The 20,534-nt window shown below is 44.8% G+C and overlaps 1 protein-coding gene across 1 annotated transcript in view; it reads left to right on the forward strand.

The window, feature by feature from the left end:
* The window catches only part of LOC104356796 (mucin-5AC), a 55,542-nt gene extending 36,976 nt beyond the window's left edge, over window positions 1–18,566 (forward strand). The window contains 13 exon segments of the mRNA XM_042784874.1: window positions 34–1,084; window positions 1,132–5,694; window positions 7,032–7,206; window positions 7,388–7,638; window positions 9,070–9,253; window positions 10,230–10,428; window positions 11,421–11,599; window positions 14,622–14,656; window positions 15,033–15,155; window positions 16,124–16,252; window positions 17,061–17,118; window positions 17,696–17,801; window positions 18,335–18,566. Of these exon segments, the coding sequence (XP_042640808.1) occupies window positions 34–1,084; window positions 1,132–5,694; window positions 7,032–7,206; window positions 7,388–7,638; window positions 9,070–9,253; window positions 10,230–10,428; window positions 11,421–11,599; window positions 14,622–14,656; window positions 15,033–15,155; window positions 16,124–16,252; window positions 17,061–17,118; window positions 17,696–17,801; window positions 18,335–18,566 (7,285 nt within the window).
* Window positions 18,567–20,534: the final 1,968 nt, after the last annotated feature.

Raw genomic sequence — 20,534 nt, forward strand, 5'->3', positions numbered from 1 at the left:
GCAGTGCGACGTCCACTTCGGACTCGTCTGCAGGAACCAGGACCAGAGCGGCAAATTCAAGATGTGCCTCAACTACAAGATCCGCGTCCTCTGCTGCGTCCCCAACGAGAACTGCCCGACCGCCAGCCCCCTGCCCACCACCACCAGCCCCACCACCGTCACCACGCGCAGAACGCCGACCTCCACCACCGTCACCACCGTCACCACCTCCACCTCCACCACCCGGCCCACCACCACGCTGCCCACCTCCTCGGAAACCACCCTCCAAACCTCCACCAGCACCACCAGCCCCACGCCGACAGCTCCCGTCTACTCTCCCAGCGTGAGCTCCACCACCACCCAGTCCACCACCGCCTGTGAGCCCGAAGTCTGCTCCTGGAGCGAGTGGTTCGACGTCGACTTCCCCGCCTCCGGGCCCGACCAGGGAGACTTCGAAACCTACCAGCACATCCGGGCCGCCGGCAAGGAAGTCTGCCAGCAGCCAAAGGAAATCGAGTGCCGGGCGGAGGACTTCCCCGACGTTTCCATCCAACAGGTCGGACAGGTCGTGCAGTGCGACGTCCACTTCGGACTCGTCTGCAGGAACCAGGACCAGAGCGGCAAATTCAAGATGTGCCTCAACTACAAGATCCGCGTCCTCTGCTGCGTCCCCAACGAGAACTGCCCGACCGCCAGCCCCCTGCCCACCACCACCAGCCCCACCACCGTCACCACGCGCAGAACGCCGACCTCCACCACCGTCACCACCGTCACCACCTCCACCTCCACCACCCGGCCCACCACCACGCTGCCCACCTCCTCGGAAACCACCCTCCAAACCTCCACCAGCACCACCAGCCCCACGCCGACAGCTCCCGTCTACTCTCCCAGCGTGAGCTCCACCACCACCCAGTCCACCACCGCCTGTGAGCCCGAAGTCTGCTCCTGGAGCGAGTGGTTCGACGTCGACTTCCCCGCCTCCGGGCCCGACCAGGGAGACTTCGAAACCTACCAGCACATCCGGGCCGCCGGCAAGGAAGTCTGCCAGCAGCCAAAGGAAATCGAGTGCCGGGCGGAGGACTTCCCCGACGTTTCCATCCAACAGGTCGGACAGGTCGTGCAGTGCGACGTCCACTTCGGACTCGTCTGCAGGAACCAGGACCAGAGCGGCAAATTCAAGATGTGCCTCAACTACAAGATCCGCGTCCTCTGCTGCGTCCCCAACGAGAACTGCCCGACCGCCAGCCCCCTGCCCACCACCACCAGCCCACCACCGTCACCACGCGCAGAACGCCGACCTCCACCACCGTCACCACCGTCACCACCTCCACCTCCACCACCCGGCCCACCACCACGCTGCCCACCTCCTCGGAAACCACCCTCCAAACCTCCACCAGCACCACCAGCCCCACGCCGACAGCTCCCGTCTACTCTCCCAGCGTGAGCTCCACCACCACCCAGTCCACCACCGCCTGTGAGCCCGAAGTCTGCTCCTGGAGCGAGTGGTTCGACGTCGACTTCCCCGCCTCCGGGCCCGACCAGGGAGACTTCGAAACCTACCAGCACATCCGGGCCGCCGGCAAGGAAGTCTGCCAGCAGCCAAAGGAAATCGAGTGCCGGGCGGAGGACTTCCCCGACGTTTCCATCCAACAGGTCGGACAGGTCGTGCAGTGCGACGTCCACTTCGGACTCGTCTGCAGGAACCAGGACCAGAGCGGCAAATTCAAGATGTGCCTCAACTACAAGATCCGCGTCCTCTGCTGCGTCCCCAACGAGAACTGCCCGACCGCCAGCCCCCTGCCCACCACCACCAGCCCCACCACCGTCACCACGCGCAGAACGCCGACCTCCACCACCGTCACCACCGTCACCACCTCCACCTCCACCACCCGGCCCACCACCACGCTGCCCACCTCCTCGGAAACCACCCTCCAAACCTCCACCAGCACCACCAGCCCCACGCCGACAGCTCCCGTCTACTCTCCCAGCGTGAGCTCCACCACCACCCAGTCCACCACCGCCTGTGAGCCCGAAGTCTGCTCCTGGAGCGAGTGGTTCGACGTCGACTTCCCCGCCTCCGGGCCCGACCAGGGAGACTTCGAAACCTACCAGCACATCCGGGCCGCCGGCAAGGAAGTCTGCCAGCAGCCAAAGGAAATCGAGTGCCGGGCGGAGGACTTCCCCGACGTTTCCATCCAACAGGTCGGACAGGTCGTGCAGTGCGACGTCCACTTCGGACTCGTCTGCAGGAACCAGGACCAGAGCGGCAAATTCAAGATGTGCCTCAACTACAAGATCCGCGTCCTCTGCTGCGTCCCCAACGAGAACTGCCCGACCGCCAGCCCCCTGCCCACCACCACCAGCCCCACCACCGTCACCACGCGCAGAACGCCGACCTCCACCACCGTCACCACCGTCACCACCTCCACCTCCACCACCCGGCCCACCACCACGCTGCCCACCTCCTCGGAAACCACCCTCCAAACCTCCACCAGCACCACCAGCCCCACGCCGACAGCTCCCGTCTACTCTCCCAGCGTGAGCTCCACCACCACCCAGTCCACCACCGCCTGTGAGCCCGAAGTCTGCTCCTGGAGCGAGTGGTTCGACGTCGACTTCCCCGCCTCCGGGCCCGACCAGGGAGACTTCGAAACCTACCAGCACATCCGGGCCGCCGGCAAGGAAGTCTGCCAGCAGCCAAAGGAAATCGAGTGCCGGGCGGAGGACTTCCCCGACGTTTCCATCCAACAGGTCGGACAGGTCGTGCAGTGCGACGTCCACTTCGGACTCGTCTGCAGGAACCAGGACCAGAGCGGCAAATTCAAGATGTGCCTCAACTACAAGATCCGCGTCCTCTGCTGCGTCCCCAACGAGAACTGCCCGACCGCCAGCCCCCTGCCCACCACCACCAGCCCCACCACCGTCACCACGCGCAGAACGCCGACCTCCACCACCGTCACCACCGTCACCACCTCCACCTCCACCACCCGGCCCACCACCACGCTGCCCACCTCCTCGGAAACCACCCTCCAAACCTCCACCAGCACCACCAGCCCCACGCCGACAGCTCCCGTCTACTCTCCCAGCGTGAGCTCCACCACCACCCAGTCCACCACCGCCTGTGAGCCCGAAGTCTGCTCCTGGAGCGAGTGGTTCGACGTCGACTTCCCCGCCTCCGGGCCCGACCAGGGAGACTTCGAAACCTACCAGCACATCCGGGCCGCCGGCAAGGAAGTCTGCCAGCAGCCAAAGGAAATCGAGTGCCGGGCGGAGGACTTCCCCGACGTTTCCATCCAACAGGTCGGACAGGTCGTGCAGTGCGACGTCCACTTCGGACTCGTCTGCAGGAACCAGGACCAGAGCGGCAAATTCAAGATGTGCCTCAACTACAAGATCCGCGTCCTCTGCTGCGTCCCCAACGAGAACTGCCCGACCGCCAGCCCCCTGCCCACCACCACCAGCCCCACCACCGTCACCACGCGCAGAACGCCGACCTCCACCACCGTCACCACCGTCACCACCTCCACCTCCACCACCCGGCCCACCACCACGCTGCCCACCTCCTCGGAAACCACCCTCCAAACCTCCACCAGCACCACCAGCCCCACGCCGACAGCTCCCGTCTACTCTCCCAGCGTGAGCTCCACCACCACCCAGTCCACCACCGCCTGTGAGCCCGAAGTCTGCTCCTGGAGCGAGTGGTTCGACGTCGACTTCCCCGCCTCCGGGCCCGACCAGGGAGACTTCGAAACCTACCAGCACATCCGGGCCGCCGGCAAGGAAGTCTGCCAGCAGCCAAAGGAAATCGAGTGCCGGGCGGAGGACTTCCCCGACGTTTCCATCCAACAGGTCGGACAGGTCGTGCAGTGCGACGTCCACTTCGGACTCGTCTGCAGGAACCAGGACCAGAGCGGCAAATTCAAGATGTGCCTCAACTACAAGATCCGCGTCCTCTGCTGCGTCCCCAACGAGAACTGCCCGACCGCCAGCCCCCTGCCCACCACCACCAGCCCCACCACCGTCACCACGCGCAGAACGCCGACCTCCACCACCGTCACCACCGTCACCACCTCCACCTCCACCACCCGGCCCACCACCACGCTGCCCACCTCCTCGGAAACCACCCTCCAAACCTCCACCAGCACCACCAGCCCCACGCCGACAGCTCCCGTCTACTCTCCCAGCGTGAGCTCCACCACCACCCAGTCCACCACCGCCTGTGAGCCCGAAGTCTGCTCCTGGAGCGAGTGGTTCGACGTCGACTTCCCCGCCTCCGGGCCCGACCAGGGAGACTTCGAAACCTACCAGCACATCCGGGCCGCCGGCAAGGAAGTCTGCCAGCAGCCAAAGGAAATCGAGTGCCGGGCGGAGGACTTCCCCGACGTTTCCATCCAACAGGTCGGACAGGTCGTGCAGTGCGACGTCCACTTCGGACTCGTCTGCAGGAACCAGGACCAGAGCGGCAAATTCAAGATGTGCCTCAACTACAAGATCCGCGTCCTCTGCTGCGTCCCCAACGAGAACTGCCCGACCGCCAGCCCCCTGCCCACCACCACCAGCCCCACCACCGTCACCACGCGCAGAACGCCGACCTCCACCACCGTCACCACCGTCACCACCTCCACCTCCACCACCCGGCCCACCACCACGCTGCCCACCTCCTCGGAAACCACCCTCCAAACCTCCACCAGCACCACCAGCCCCACGCCGACAGCTCCCGTCTACTCTCCCAGCGTGAGCTCCACCACCACCCAGTCCACCACCGCCTGTGAGCCCGAAGTCTGCTCCTGGAGCGAGTGGTTCGACGTCGACTTCCCCGCCTCCGGGCCCGACCAGGGAGACTTCGAAACCTACCAGCACATCCGGGCCGCCGGCAAGGAAGTCTGCCAGCAGCCAAAGGAAATCGAGTGCCGGGCGGAGGACTTCCCCGACGTTTCCATCCAACAGGTCGGACAGGTCGTGCAGTGCGACGTCCACTTCGGACTCGTCTGCAGGAACCAGGACCAGAGCGGCAAATTCAAGATGTGCCTCAACTACAAGATCCGCGTCCTCTGCTGCGTCCCCAACGAGAACTGCCCGACCGCCAGCCCCCTGCCCACCACCACCAGCCCCACCACCGTCACCACGCGCAGAACGCCGACCTCCACCACCGTCACCACCGTCACCACCTCCACCTCCACCACCCGGCCCACCACCACGCTGCCCACCTCCTCGGAAACCACCCTCCAAACCTCCACCAGCACCACCAGCCCCACGCCGACAGCTCCCGTCTACTCTCCCAGCGTGAGCTCCACCACCACCCAGTCCACCACCGCCTGTGAGCCCGAAGTCTGCTCCTGGAGCGAGTGGTTCGACGTCGACTTCCCCGCCTCCGGGCCCGACCAGGGAGACTTCGAAACCTACCAGCACATCCGGGCCGCCGGCAAGGAAGTCTGCCAGCAGCCAAAGGAAATCGAGTGCCGGGCGGAGGACTTCCCCGACGTTTCCATCCAACAGGTCGGACAGGTCGTGCAGTGCGACGTCCACTTCGGACTCGTCTGCAGGAACCAGGACCAGAGCGGCAAATTCAAGATGTGCCTCAACTACAAGATCCGCGTCCTCTGCTGCGTCCCCAACGAGAACTGCCCGACCGCCAGCCCCCTGCCCACCACCACCAGCTTTACCACCGTTACTACTACATCGGAACCTTGTTGCACCAGCACTTCCTCTACCCCTGTATCAACACCATGTTTCTGCAAAGTTGGCGATGCTATTTTTTCACCTGGTTAGTGTACATGATATTATCCTTCTATATGTCTCTTATTAATGCTTAGTTTTTGTCACTTTTTCTTTAGTTTTTTTTTCAATATGTTCACATGTTTTTCTTGGATATTTTGAATTGTGTCCTCGGATTTTGAATTTTTACTTTCTTTTTCCTTTTACCTCACTCTTTTTTTTTTTTTTTTTTTGTTACTCAGGTGATGTGATTTATGACAGAATGGATAGTGATGGATGTAGATTTTATGCCATCTGTAGCTCCACATGTACAGTTGAACGATACACTGTACATTGTAATGTTACTACTCCTGTACCCAGTACTTCCCCTCAATTTTCTACGCTAACAACATCAGTTCCTCTACCTACGACTTCCAGCAGTATTTTTCACGGTTGTGTTTCACCTACTTATCCTCCCCTACAGGTATGTAATTTCTGTGTTACATTTTGATTGTTGAAATAACACTAATGTTAGGCTGATACCAGAAAGTAACATTTTCAGTCTTTAAGCCTTATATGTGCAGATTGCCAGTAGAAGTGTTGGTAGTGATAGACAATATACATGAGATAAAATTTGCCCTTGACTCTTTATAATTTTTTTTTCATATTGTGAACCAAGCTACCAAGCTATCTTTTCTAATGAGTCCAGTTCTATTTAAACGCTTTCTAATGCACTACAATGCATAAATAACTAACCTTCTTACTGATGTAATATAGGAAGTTTTCTTGTGCATTTTTTTTGTTCACAAAACAGAAAAATATAAGCTACGGTGGAGGCTTGTTTCTTTTTATGTTCTCCTGCCCTCTTACATGTACTTCCGCACACATTCTTTTTTTTTTTTATTTTTCAATAGTGACTCTCTGTGCTGACAGTAAAATACGGCATACATGGCTAGCATAAAGGACATCAGTTCCCTTAACCTAAGACCTATCCTCCCAAACCTCAGAGGAGGTCTTCATGCAGAGGAAATATCTGGAATTTAGGTTTCCATCTCCTTTTATCACTGAAAAAGAATATTGGCAAATTTGTACTATCAGTGAAGATTTTCATTTCAGTCTTTACTTCAGATTTGGAAAATAAAACAGCTTCTGATCCTGCATATCATTGTTAGAAATATGAATACCTCTAGTCAATATTAGAAAGCATTAGTACCACAAATTGAAGAGAAGTAACGCGTATTAATTTCCTTTCCAAACACCACCATTAGTGCAAAAAATATAACATTAAACTATAACTATGAGTGAAGTTCATATCTATTTACATACTCCAGTGACAGCAATTTTTGTTCATTTTACAGCCTGGACAAAGTCACAAATTATCCAACTGTACCGAAGTCATCTGTAAGGGAGACAACAAGGTAGATGTAGTTCCAACACGCTGCCCACCTGTAAAGGAAATTACCTGTGCAAATAAATATCCAGCAATTCTGGTACCTGATGAAGATGGCTGCTGTTACCACTATGAATGTCAATGTAAGCACCAGTAAATTACGGAATAAACTTTTTTAAAAAAAGCAATACTTTGCACAGATTATACAGGCATTTTGTTTTCTTAGGTTTGCTCTATGAATTGTAGTACATTGATTTCAGTTTCTAAGTTCTTTCTTCTACATTAAATTTCCTGCTAATCTTCTAAATATTTTCTCTCTACCAGGTGTGTGCAGTGGATGGGGTGATCCTCATTATATTACTTTTGATGGAATCTACTATACTTTCCTTGAAAACTGCACTTACGTCTTGGTGAAACAGATTGTGCCTAAATATGACAACTTCCGTGTTTATATAGACAATTATTACTGTGATGCAAGAGATGGACTTTCCTGCCCTAAATCCATTATTATTTTCTACAAATCTGCAGAAGTGGTGTTGACCCGTAAACTCCTGAATGGTGTGATGACCAATGTGGTAAATACACTTTTTTTATTTATCTAGTTTTGCAAAAAAGAAATAAGTTCCATAGGCCTTCCCCATTTTCAGTTGAAATACAGTCTGTTAGAATATCTTATCACGGAGTTGATGAGGGCAGAAGGTATAATTAGGAAAAAAATTTTGCACCAGTTTCTAAGAACAAAATGTCAGAAACAGCTTAACACTATGCAGATATGAATATATTACATACATGTATGTGTATATATAAATAACACTAGGAAACAGACTAATACAGTTGGTGGAGAGAGGAGACTGAAAGAATGCTTACACTGCTGCTTGATTCATGTTTCATGAAATCTAGTGCATTGTGCCATTCGCTTATGTAAACAAACACATTATGCAGAAACACAAATGCAAATCACAAGCGTGATTATTCTCTCATGGTGAAGATGGGTGTGGAACCCTTATCAGCTGGATGACTAGGGACTGCTTCCTCTGCATAGGGAACTTCAGGCACCAAAGCCATGACATGATTCCCCCTCAATTCCCTGTTGAGAACAGAGGTAGAGCTGAATAAAATGGGTGACTGGGGGTGTCACTTCACCTTCATGATCCTAAACTAGTGCTGGCAAGCCAGTGAAAACAAAAAGTCAGTCCCACTATTACACTGGGGAATTCATTAGTTGACCAGAGAACACAAAGAGGTGGGAGGAAAAGTTTGTATCAACATGCATTGTCCCCCTACAGATCCAGCCAAGTTCTTACCTACAGCTTGCTGAAACACCTAATCCAGTGATTCCCTGTGAAAGAAAACAGTAACTGACGGTTTTAACTCTTTCTTTATCCCAATTCAATAAGAAAGTTGCAGAATCATTCCTGACAAAAATTTACTCAGCAAATAGGTCCACTTTCTTCAGCTCATATAAGATACACACTGCAAATGGAACAGCTTAGATTAACAGATAAATATGACCGCTACAAAAAACTGGCACCAGGGACATTTGACTTCATTTTGAATTCAGTCAACTCTTCCAGTGCCAAGCAACATGTAGTATAGGGACAATGTGATTTTGCAGTAAAGGTATTATGTAAAAAATGGCAGGAATATTGCTGTAGTTAAATGAAACTACAATTCATTTTCATATGAACAATGTTTACAGTAAACAAAATTATGAGGGTCATAAAGAAAATACCTGGATTTAGAATGCTGTGCATTAGCATACACTGTGCACAACCATGGTACGTAGAGGCTACTGAGATTATTACCATACTATAGCAATATATAAATAGAAGCTGAGATATTAATGTGTTTCTATGCTGTTATTGCAATGACAGTGGGCATTGGATGTGATGCACAACAATATGGAGTTATGCATGGTTATGAAGTTTAGAAAATACAGTATTTAAAACAATCAGACAGAACCAGTGCTTATTCTGAAGTTGTGGGTCTTTTAACCCTGTATTCAGATGTACTTCAATCAAAAGATTGTCAAACCAGGCTTCAAAAAAGATGGCATCTCTTTCTCCACACTTGGCATCAACATGATTGTTGAAATACCAGAGATTGGTGCAACCATCACCTTTAGTGGGTTGATTTTCTCTGTGAAACTCCCATACAGCAAATTTGGCAACAACACCGAAGGACAGTGTGGTAAGACAGATGCACTAATTGGAGGTGGGACTCTTTCTCTGCCCTGCCGTGGTTATTCTCACCCACTCTGGCTATGCAGTCTCATGATTGACAGAAATTTTTAAACATCAGAAAAATGGAAATGAAAAACAGTTCTCTTGTCATGGTTTGGACCCAGCTAGCAGCCAAACACCACACAGACGCTTGCTTGCCCTCCCCCCACCTGAGGCATGGGGGAGGGAATTGAAGGCGTGAAGGGAGACTCATAGGTTGAGATAAGAACAGTTTAATAATTGTAATAAAACAATAACAATAATAGAAAGGAAAAATGGGCAATTGCTCACCACCCGCTGACCAATACCCAGCTCGTTCCCAGTCAGCAATCCCGAAATACCAAGATCCCACAATCACAATCCCAGAAGCAAGAGAGAGGCCCCCCCTTCACAGCTGACCCATATTTTTATACTGAGCACGACATTACATGATATGGAATATTTCACTGGCCAATTTGGGTCTGGTGCTCTGGCCATGCTCCCTCCCAGCTTCTTGTGCACCTGTGCACGGGCAGAACATGAGGAGTTGGAAAGTCCTTGATATCTCAGCAACAACTGAAAACATCAGTGTGTTATCAGCATTCTTCTCATACCAAACCCCATAGTGAATCCAAAGCACAGCTCTATTCTAGCTACTAAGAAGAAAAAATACATCTATCCCAGCCAAAACCAAGACATCTGCTCTTCAACTTCTGTAGGATCAAAAACTCAATATTTCATCTTTCATATTTCATTTTTTTCTTTGGTGATAGGTTTTTAGTTTTGCTTGTTTCTCCCTAACCAAAATTAAAGATCATAGAACTGTAAAGAAAGCACTCCCTATGAAACAAGACACCTTATACATTTCATGTGCATATCACGTCTAAACATGATATCAGCACAACAGTGTATTATTGTGCATCTCTGGTGTGGCTTATGAGACTTACATAGTTTGTCTCTTCCAGGAACATGTACAAATAATGAATTAGATGAATGCCGCTTACCGAGTGGTAAGATCATTTCTTCCTGTCCCGAAATGGCTCATCACTGGATCGTTGGCAATGACACATCATGCCATGGAGTACCAATACCACCAGCTGTAACCACACCTTCACCAAAGCCTCAGTGTGAAATACCTCCACTCTGCAAGCTAATCTGGAGCAAGTAAGGAAAAAAACCTGAATGAATTCACTCTTTCTAGACAAAACTATCTCAGTATCTTATAAAAAGAGTAACAACTATAGTCCAAGCACATGATAATAGCTGAAAATGTCAGCTTAGTGACAGGATATATATTTATATATAGTAAAAGGTCTTTGCAAAAGAAATGGCTCTTTTTTAGCAACATGCATGACAAAGATAACTGAGCAAGAAGAGGTGAAGTCAGAAAATCAGGGATGCAACAAACGCTAAAATCCATACTCCCTGGATTGCAACCACACAGATTTATGCTATCTTTCTCCCTCCCCACCTTCCAGGGTATGCTCACTCACTCTTAGTTACACTATTAAGTAAAGACTGAACTCTAAATTTGAAGTGGGCTTTCGGTACAAACCATAAAGAACATGGTTACCAACCAGGCTAACAAAGCAGATAGAAACTTCTCAGCCAAAAAGTGTCCTTCATTCTTTGTACATTTTATGTAAAACATGGAGCTCTAAAACCACAAAGGCTTGTCTTCTTCAGTATTTCCTATGCTTGTGTGAGCTGTGACAAAAGCTTTTTTCCAGCTGGCTCACTTATAAAGGCCCTCTTACATATGCTTGCTGTAGAGTCTAAGAAGTTATGAGATATTTTTATGTGAAATTTTTCTATCTCTCTGCTACTTTTATCATCCCTTTTTTCCTCAATCTGATGAAGATGTCTTTTTCATTAAATTGCTGGTGTCAGACTAAGGAAAAGTTGTATACGCATACAGAAATACTGTGATCATTAGCCTCTCTAGAAAAAAAATGGAGCTTCAAGTTCCGTAACCTTTCCTTTCCTGAATCTATCTCCCAGATTATTGTCCACTCTTAGGGTTTTGTATCTTGTAATACATTCCTTCCTGAAGCAGAGAGTCACTTGCCATTAGCTGGAAAGTGCTGTCTGAGAGGAACAAATTTTATACAATGACTGGTTAACATAAAAGGGTTTGGTTTCTTTTCTGTCTGCAGGATTTTTGCAGAATGCCATGCTGTGATACCACCAGAACCATTTTTCAAAGGCTGTGTTTTCGATGGATGTCGCATAGATGATGTATCTGTGCAGTGCTCCAGTTTGGAGATATATGCTACAGAGTGTGCTGCTAGAGGTGTCTGCATTGACTGGAGAGGAAAGACCAACAATACATGCCGTAAGTATTGCAAAACTCAAAAATGTGTGTGAGAAATGGTAGTAATTAGTGTTTTATTCTGTAAACACCTTTTACATCTAACAATTGACTACTGTCTACAAAAATACAGCGACTTCCTTACTCACAGAAGCTGCAGATGAAGAAGGCAAAGCTGTAGTCATTTTTGCTGCAAAAAATGCATCTGTCAATTTTTTATTTTTTCTTCTTTTTCATACAGCATACAACTGTCCAGAAAGCACAATATACAAGCCATGTGGGCCCATTAACCCTGCTGTCTGTGACCCAAGGTATGGAAAAACAAAAACCCACTCCAAAACACCTTCTTATATTTTTATTTTTTTTCTATTTTTACCTATCTACTTTCCTTAGCAAATGGAGATCATAATAAAATGTCTTGTGAATTTGGATAATTTATTCATGATTTATAAATATCAACCAGCTCTATGAATATGCACTTCCTGTTGCACTTCAAAAAATGTAAATTTTTTGTCTCCCTTGTATCTGACATGGTGACCTACATATGCTGCTCTCTCTCCTGCTTCACTGCAAAACCATTATACTCAAATACATACATTCCTCCCACTCTAGCTCTGTTGAACTTCCTGGCTATGGAGTAACTGAAGGATGTTTCTGTCCTGAAGGAAAGACACTCCTGAGTGTAGACAGCAACATCTGTGTCTCTGAATGCTGTAAGTAATCTGTAGTTAGTTTGGGGAATAAAGGGAGATCAGGACTGCTAGGAGGCCTGTGTTCTATTGCCACCTTCTACATGGTCAGATGATGGGCAGATTAACCTCGTTTAAGTTCCTTTAGTCTCCACATTTAAAAATCAAGTAATAATCGATATTATAATTTTTTTGTATTCCTTTCTTACATGGGACCTACCAAGATAGTAGAAGCCTACATTTCAGAACTAGCCTTCATATCTATTTTCTTGTTTTATCTTCATGGTATTTCTATTTGAAACTGCAAAAATTTACTCCTTTACGTCAGTTTTCAGTGGTGCAAATCTCCATCTTTTTTTTTTTTTTTTTTTCCAGCTTGTAGAGAACCAAATGGAGTATCCAGATTGGTGAGTATCACAACCAGTGTGGTTTATCAAGTACAGACAAGTGAAGCACACAAAAATAAAGCCTTGCTTAGGTTGGGGGAGACTTTAGTTTTTTTTCAAATATTCATTCCCTCTTAGTGTTAAAAATAATTATGAGTGCCAGAGCAGAAACCACATTATTCCCTAAAAAATTTAATGGTAATTGATGGATGTTCTTTCAATAATCATCACCTCATATACTGAAACAAACAAAAAAACCCAAACAAACAAAAAAAAGAAATAAAAAGAGATAGAAGGTAGTAGTGGAACTTCGGCATATGTGCTTCTTTTATTTCCAAAAATTTGGCTCACTAAAATTAATAGAGATGAAGGGACAGATGTATAACAAAGTTTACCTGTTGCTGATAACATTAGCACTCTGAATTTTTAGTCCCTCAGCTGCATACAAATTGTAGAAATTTCTCTCTGTACCCTAATGTGCAAACGAGCATGAGGTATGATATTTTCTTTTTTCAAAAATGCATCCTCCATCACTCCTCCTTTAGACCTCTTGTATCCCTCATAGTAACACTACTGATAAAGTGATAGCTGTGTCAAAAAGCTCAGAACCTTCAGTGGTCTCCAGTATCTTTCCATAATTAGCTTCAGTTTGAGGATTTCTTATAAAATATTAAAATGCTAGAAATTTGTAAAGGCTGATATAATCAGGTATCACTGTATCCATGAATAAGTTAACTAGAAGTAAATAGAATTGTTTTTGTTTGAATTTTTATATAATTTTTCTTCCTCTTTTTTCTTTTTCTTTTTTACATAGCCAGGGGAAAAATGGACAAAAGATTGCCAGGAATGTGTCTGTGACAAAAATACCCTTAAAGTGCACTGTACAAAACACCAGTGTTCTGTGACACAGCAAGTATTTTGCGATGAGCCAGGTTACGTGCCTGTTCAGATACAGATACCAGAAGATCCATGCTGTACCAGGACTGAGTGCTGTAAGTACTAAGTTCTTTATCATGGGAATATATTATATTTCTTTCGGGGAACTGCAGCAATAACTTCTCATTTTTTTTAATACTTTGCATTGATTTCATAATGCTTTTCTCCATCATCCCACTTAGGACCTTCTTGCAGAGCATTTACTAGATGCCTGAAGAGATCAAATTTAAAGATTAAAATATTTTACATAGTTAGACACATAGAAGTAACAGGAAATGCCCTATATTTTAACACTGAAAGTCTTTAATGCTGCCAGCACCCTGAAAAAATATTCAAAAAATATTATGAGCGTTTCTGGTTTCAAAGACCAGTATGAAAAAAAAAATATTTATCTTAAAAAAAAGGTCTTGAACATTTAAAAATTGCACAAGAATGTTCCTCAACCTCTGAGAGTCATCAGATTTCCCAACTGGTACAAATTTCACTTTGGAAGTATCTCTTTGCAGCAATCACCACTCTATTCTCAGACAATGATTTGCTTTGCTTTGCAAAGGTTATAGAAAAGCACATTCACTTTAAAAATAGCTGGGCAAATATACTGAATTAGTCATTGTACTAGCTTGTGTAAACAAAACTGTATTTGCCCCATGGGAAAACTTATGAAGTTCATGCAAAATAAAATTATTTTCATTTTAAAATTCTGAGTCCATTATTTTCTATATTTTCTTACATTAGACTGCAACACTAGCCTCTGCCCTGAGGTCACCCCCCAGTGCTTAGAGGGACAGGAAGTAGTCACAATTCTGCAGCCTGGAAAATGCTGTCCTACCTTTGAATGCAGTAAGTACTATGCACCTTCTTCATGTGTTATTCACAGCTATATTTTTCTAAGTTTGTGAATATAAAAACCTTAAAAGAGAAAGATGCAAATTATTTGTGTTACCATACTGGGACAACAAAGCAGCAATTTTTTCACATGCTTCTGCTTCTTAAAACTTACACCTTTATGACACCACCTTTCTTCTTTCTTTACAGGGCATGGCTGTGTAGTCAATGAAACCTACTATGCAGTAAGTACACAGAGTAACTCACTATAACAATACACCTTCACATAGGTTCACAATGCAGTGTTTTTGAGGCTTCTGCCATAGACCACATTTTGCAGAAAGGCCTGAGATAAAACATTATTAATTACTTAATTGAGATCAGCATATCACCCCCTCCTTACAAGCAACACTATTTCCTACTCGCCTTTCTGCATGAGCAGAATTTAATTCCAAAATTGATATCACACACAACAGAAACTCTGCTTAAATAAAACAACCAAAATTGTATTTAAGGATACCTTAGCCCATACATAGTTCAGCTTTGTATTATCTGCGATGTACGTAACAAAGTAACTTGCTTTTACTGACTAATAATGACTTTTTTCCTGACTTCCCCTAGCCTGGAGCTGCTGTTCCATCAGGCCCCTGTGAAGAATGCACCTGCTCTGAATCCTCTTACTCAAACCCTCACCATGCTACTGTCAAGTGCGAGCCTGTTATCTGTGACACACACTGCCCGGCGGTGAGTGCTGCTTTGCTGTTAGTAATTAGTAATTAGTAGTTAGTAACCCCACTCAGCTCAAATATCCACCAGTTAAGGTCAGTGTCCTGACTCAATCTCATTTTCTATTTCTTCCAAACCAGGGTTATAAGTATACAGAGAAACCTGGACAGTGCTGCGGCATCTGCAAGGCAGTGGCTTGTGTAGTGACTGTGGGGGACAACACTACACACGTGCTCAAAGTAACTATCCCTGGTTTAGTTCATTTTTTGTGAACTCTGCTAGTCTTTTCACTCTTTCCTCTCCTTGTCTTTGTCATGTTTCTTTACTGCACCTTTTCTCATGTTAGACAAACGCTTATTCAGGCAGGGAATGGACTGTCACACAGCTTGAACAGTTCCCTGAGCCATGAAATTCCAGTTCTAAGTAAGATTTCTGGAAGAAATTGTGATACTGAGCAATAGCTTTCAGAAATCAACATAGAAAAATACACAGGTGAAAGCAATGGGCCCTTATTTGCCTTCAGTTCTGAAAATATAACACCCATTTTACTTAGAGGGTAGTTTTATCCGTGGAGGCAGTCTTCTGCTCCACCCGACCAATCTCAAGTTAGTTGAGAGCTGTAGGACAGGATGAGCCAGTGAAGCCAGCAGAAATTCTGCCATGGATCCAAATAGACATACCCATAAATTCTGAAGACAAAACCATTGAAACACAACTTAATCTTTCCAAATGAGTCCACATACTTATCCTGTTCACACAAAAAGCATGTCCATATCCAGATCAAAATGCAGCCTCTTCACTTGGTTAATGAAAAAGACTTAGAGGAGTATGAGAATATGACAAGTAACTACCAGCTCAAATTCAAGGAGATTGTTTGGAATAACCAAATCACAGTATCCAGCAATGCTAAGATATTGGGAGGGGAGAGGGAGGGTGTGTGTTTCATTTTTATGTTCAGTTTAATTTTAACTGAATTTTTGTTTCAGGTTGGAGAATTCTGGAACGTACCTGGTGATAACTGTACAACTTACACATGTGAAAAATATGATGACCAGTTCATTCCAGTCATCTTACAGAAAAGCTGTCCTGACTTTAACCCTGATGACTGTCATCCAGTAAGTACTCTTCTACCAGTTCTCATGTTTGAAAAGCTTACAGTGGCTAACACTGGTGATAGAAGGATCATTGTGTCCAAGGAAAATACCCAGCAGAAGCATCACACCAGATGTAGCTCTCATTTTATCCTCTCTGAATCTGGTTCCCATCAAATTTCATTTCAGAAAAATAAATCAAGATTAAAATGGGGGATATATCAATCCTCATTGAGGATCAGGCACTAGAAAAAAGGGTGCAGCATAATGTTTTGGATTCCTAAAAGTGTCAGGTGACCCATAGCAATAAACTTATTGAAAACCAATGGGATTTTTATTCCCTAAATATTTAAGATTATAAATTATTTTTTAGAGTTCACTTATTGAGAGTAAAGGTGCAGGAAAATAAGCTACTTCAGTTGACAACATCATTCAACTTAATACAGCTCAGGGTAGATTAGAACCAGCCCCACACATCTGGGGAGTCAGTTATTTCACTAATTGTGTTACCCTGCCTGATATAATCCTTCACCTGTACTGACATTGGTCACTCAAAATATCCCACATGTGCTACAAGTTTATTTCTGAAATTTTACTACTGAACTCTGATGGCAGCAAAGCAGTTCCCATCCCCCTCAATGTCAGCTTTCAAAGAACTCTTACTAATATTGAAATAGATATGTGACCTTAATATTTAGCCTTGCTTGAAAGTAGATTTCATGTCAATGCAAAAAACTTTCTGGTGCCAGACAAATTTAGGAAGCAGAGAAAGTCTCTGTTTTAGTATGCAGCTATGAAACCTGAGTTTTCTTTTTCTGTTTTCCCATTCAAGGATGACATCAAGCTTTCTGACGATGGCTGCTGTAAAGAGTGCCAAACAAATCTGAAGAGTAAGTAATGATAATATGTGCCCTGTTAGGTATATTAGTCCATCCTGCATGGTGGATGTATAGACAGGTGAGGTGAACAGTCCAAGTTTGGGACGGCTGCCTTACACTGGGGTGAGAAAGGAAACAGGTGGAAAAAGAGTAGAACATTTCCAGCACACACTCAAAGGGCTTTGGAATAGGTGGCTACGGTGAACTTTCCTGTCCCCTGCTGTCACATGTTAGCCTGTGTGTGGGAGGGAGAGGACTGTGACTATTGTCCAACTTCCATAGATACGTTCTCTTTAAGGAAGGAAGTGAAGCCAGTCCTGGGATGTGTGTGCATTGAACAGTTGCCACAATACTGCTCTTTATTTCTGCATCCTGCACCGAAGTTGCATAAGCAAAAGGGAATTTTTAATTCATTGATAACACAAGCAGCAAGAGTCATCATTTGCCCTTTGCAACTAAAAGAGAAATGCACTGTGACCTAATTTCCTATTTCAGCTTCATCCATCTCAGTTTTCTACTACAAACTGTCAATCATTTTTCTATGCATATCGATTTTAACCTATTTTCCCTTGGTTTGTGACAACCTCAGGTTGTATGAAGCACAGTACTGCTACTGTCATCAAATACAATGGATGTGTATCTCCTGCACCTGTTGAGATGACATACTGTGAAGGCAGCTGTGATGCTTACGCACGGTAAGTGGTATAAACAATAATTGTGGTCTCTTGTCTTCTACTCTTTACACTAGTTACATAAAGCAAATCCCAAGTGACTTTCCAGCACGTCCAACATTCACCCAGCCACCAGATCTTTCCATTGTGCTAACTAGAGTTTTTAACAGACATGATATAGCTTAATTACCTCAAGACTCACAGTGTTTTAACAGTCTGTTCAGTTTCATAGTGAATAGACCCAAGTTTTGATTTTGCCCATGTAAAAATTAGATTATTTGTTCTCAATATTTTCTCATTTTGGACTGGCTTATTAAATGATCTGGATTAATTAATTTACTTTTTCTATGCCTTAATGAAGAGCTAGGTCCACCCATTTTTACAATGAGGAGCAACATACTTATGTTTCACCACAATTATGTAAGAATGGTAATACTAAACAATAGTCCCGCATGTAAACACGACTACTTCTGGTTATAGTTAGTAATGAGTGGGAGGGACAGTGGTATTTTTCACATAATTTCTGAATCTTTCTATTTTGTTGGTTTTGCGATCAGATATTCTCCAGAGGCGAACATGATGGAACACAAATGCTCATGTTGTCAGGAAATCAAGACCAGCCAAAGAAAGGTGACTCTGACATGCAGTGATGGAACCCACCTTGACCACACATACACCTATGTGGAGAAATGCAGCTGTGTGAGTGCTGATTGCATTCCCCAAGACATCATGCAACAGACAGTAAAAGGGATAAAGACCTCTCAGGAACAAGTGAACATCAAAAATTAGAACTAGAAAGAAGTCGTCAAACAAGGGTTGAACATAAGACTAAAAAAAAGACTGAAAAATACCAAAATGTCAAAAGCAGCTAAAATTTTGGATGACATTTTCTACATACAAACTCAATATATCTGTCTACATTATTTCAGTTTTCATTACCAATATATCTCCCATTGTTTTTCATGTCTTTTCTTTTACACCTTGAGACGTAGAGCATAAGGTCATTTTGACATTTTTTGTTTGTTTGTTTGTCTTCTGAGAAGTGCTGTACCATAACACTGAGAACTGGATTTACGCTTGCACAAAGTTTATTATGCGAACAGCATTCTTTTCTGACTTGAAGCTTGCCTGTGGTGGCATAATATAGACACTTGACACTATCTAATATTTCCATTGACGTAGACTGACCTTTATTATACATTTTCATTTCAGTTCATTGATACAAATCAAAAGCTAAAGTCCAGAAAACAAACAAACAATCAAAACCCAAGGAAAACTGTACCTCTCTGTTACTTTATTTTTCTTTTTGCATTAAGGAAAACTTGGACTGATGAAAGCCATACCTTCTCAAAACTGTAAACTTCCATGTTTTGAACAATTTATGATGGGCATATTTCCTTATATATTCTTGTGAGAAAAAGAAAGAAATCTTATCATGAGAAGCTGCTGCACACTACTCTTTGTTTACATAACACCATCAGCATAGTAACTGTATGAAAATATGGACATTTTTTTGTTTGTGGTTAACTGTTTACAGAAGTATATATATATATATATTTTTTTTTTTGCCAACAGGGGCATATGAAGGATTTTTTTAAACAGAAGTTAATAATAATAATAATAATAATAATAATAATAATAATAATAATAATAATAATAATAATAATAATAATAATAATAATAATAATAATAATAATAATAATAATAATAATAATAATAATAATATATGTAAATTCGTTCCTAGGAAACTTTAAAAAGTTGAACCACTGCTATTTATTTTGGGTTTGGAAAATTGATTTCTTGGGTCATTTCTTTCAGAATTAATGTTATCACATTTCTTAGTCATGTTATCTGGGTGTGGTATATTTTCTCCTGTCTTATTTTGGAATATTGTTTTATTTTTGTTCCTTATGAAAAATGATTATGAATAAATTTTAAGCATTTTACAGCATGTCTTCTTTGAATTTTCACTGAATTCCTCACATGAGAGTTGCTGGCCCTGTAAAATATTTGCTTCCCATCCCACTAAAGCCATTTCTGAATAGCTCCAGGTCAAAAGTCAATCTAGACTGTGGTACCTAATGCCCTACAGAGCTTTCATACTGCTTTAAACAACACTCAAAAGCAAATACTGGAAGTGTTCCAAGGACATCACTTCAGATGCTATCAATTACTGAGCTTCCAGTAAGCAAGCACATATTTGAGCCTGTACATATTTTGTAGCTTTGAAAGTCCTTTAACTGACATACAGAAACTATCCAAAATATTCCAAACCAGTTAGTCTCATATTTTAGAGCCCACTGCTACATACATAAATCTCAAACCCGAAATTGCACTGTTGTAAATCTACAAATTTTGACAGGTTACTACGCAGCTTTAGTTACACTATACTTTGAACCAGCCACCACAGATCTGACTGTAGATTGTATAACACCAAGCAACATGTTTTACACAATTTATATATGACTGCTTTAGGATCAGTAGGGGAAACAGTAAAAAATTAAAAGTTATGACCTTTCTCCTAGCTTATGGTTTGGACAGCTCAGTAGAGAGAGTAACAGCACAACATCATCAGCGTTCTGTGGGTGCCCCACAGCAGCTTAGGCTGCTTTCTCACCTGTTTCTCTTTCACAGAACAATAACAATCCCTATACTCCCCCACTCAGAGGTGAGCACTGTGTTATCCCCGAGGATCACTAGTAAGGTCATACTTTTCACTGGCAAAAATCCCTACCTCCTCCCTGCTTCCTGTTGACA

This window comes from Tyto alba, unplaced genomic scaffold, assembly GCF_018691265.1.
Source record: "Tyto alba isolate M040663 unplaced genomic scaffold, T.alba_DEE_v4.0 Super-Scaffold_8, whole genome shotgun sequence".
NCBI classification, from domain to species: domain Eukaryota; kingdom Metazoa; phylum Chordata; class Aves; order Strigiformes; family Tytonidae; genus Tyto; species Tyto alba.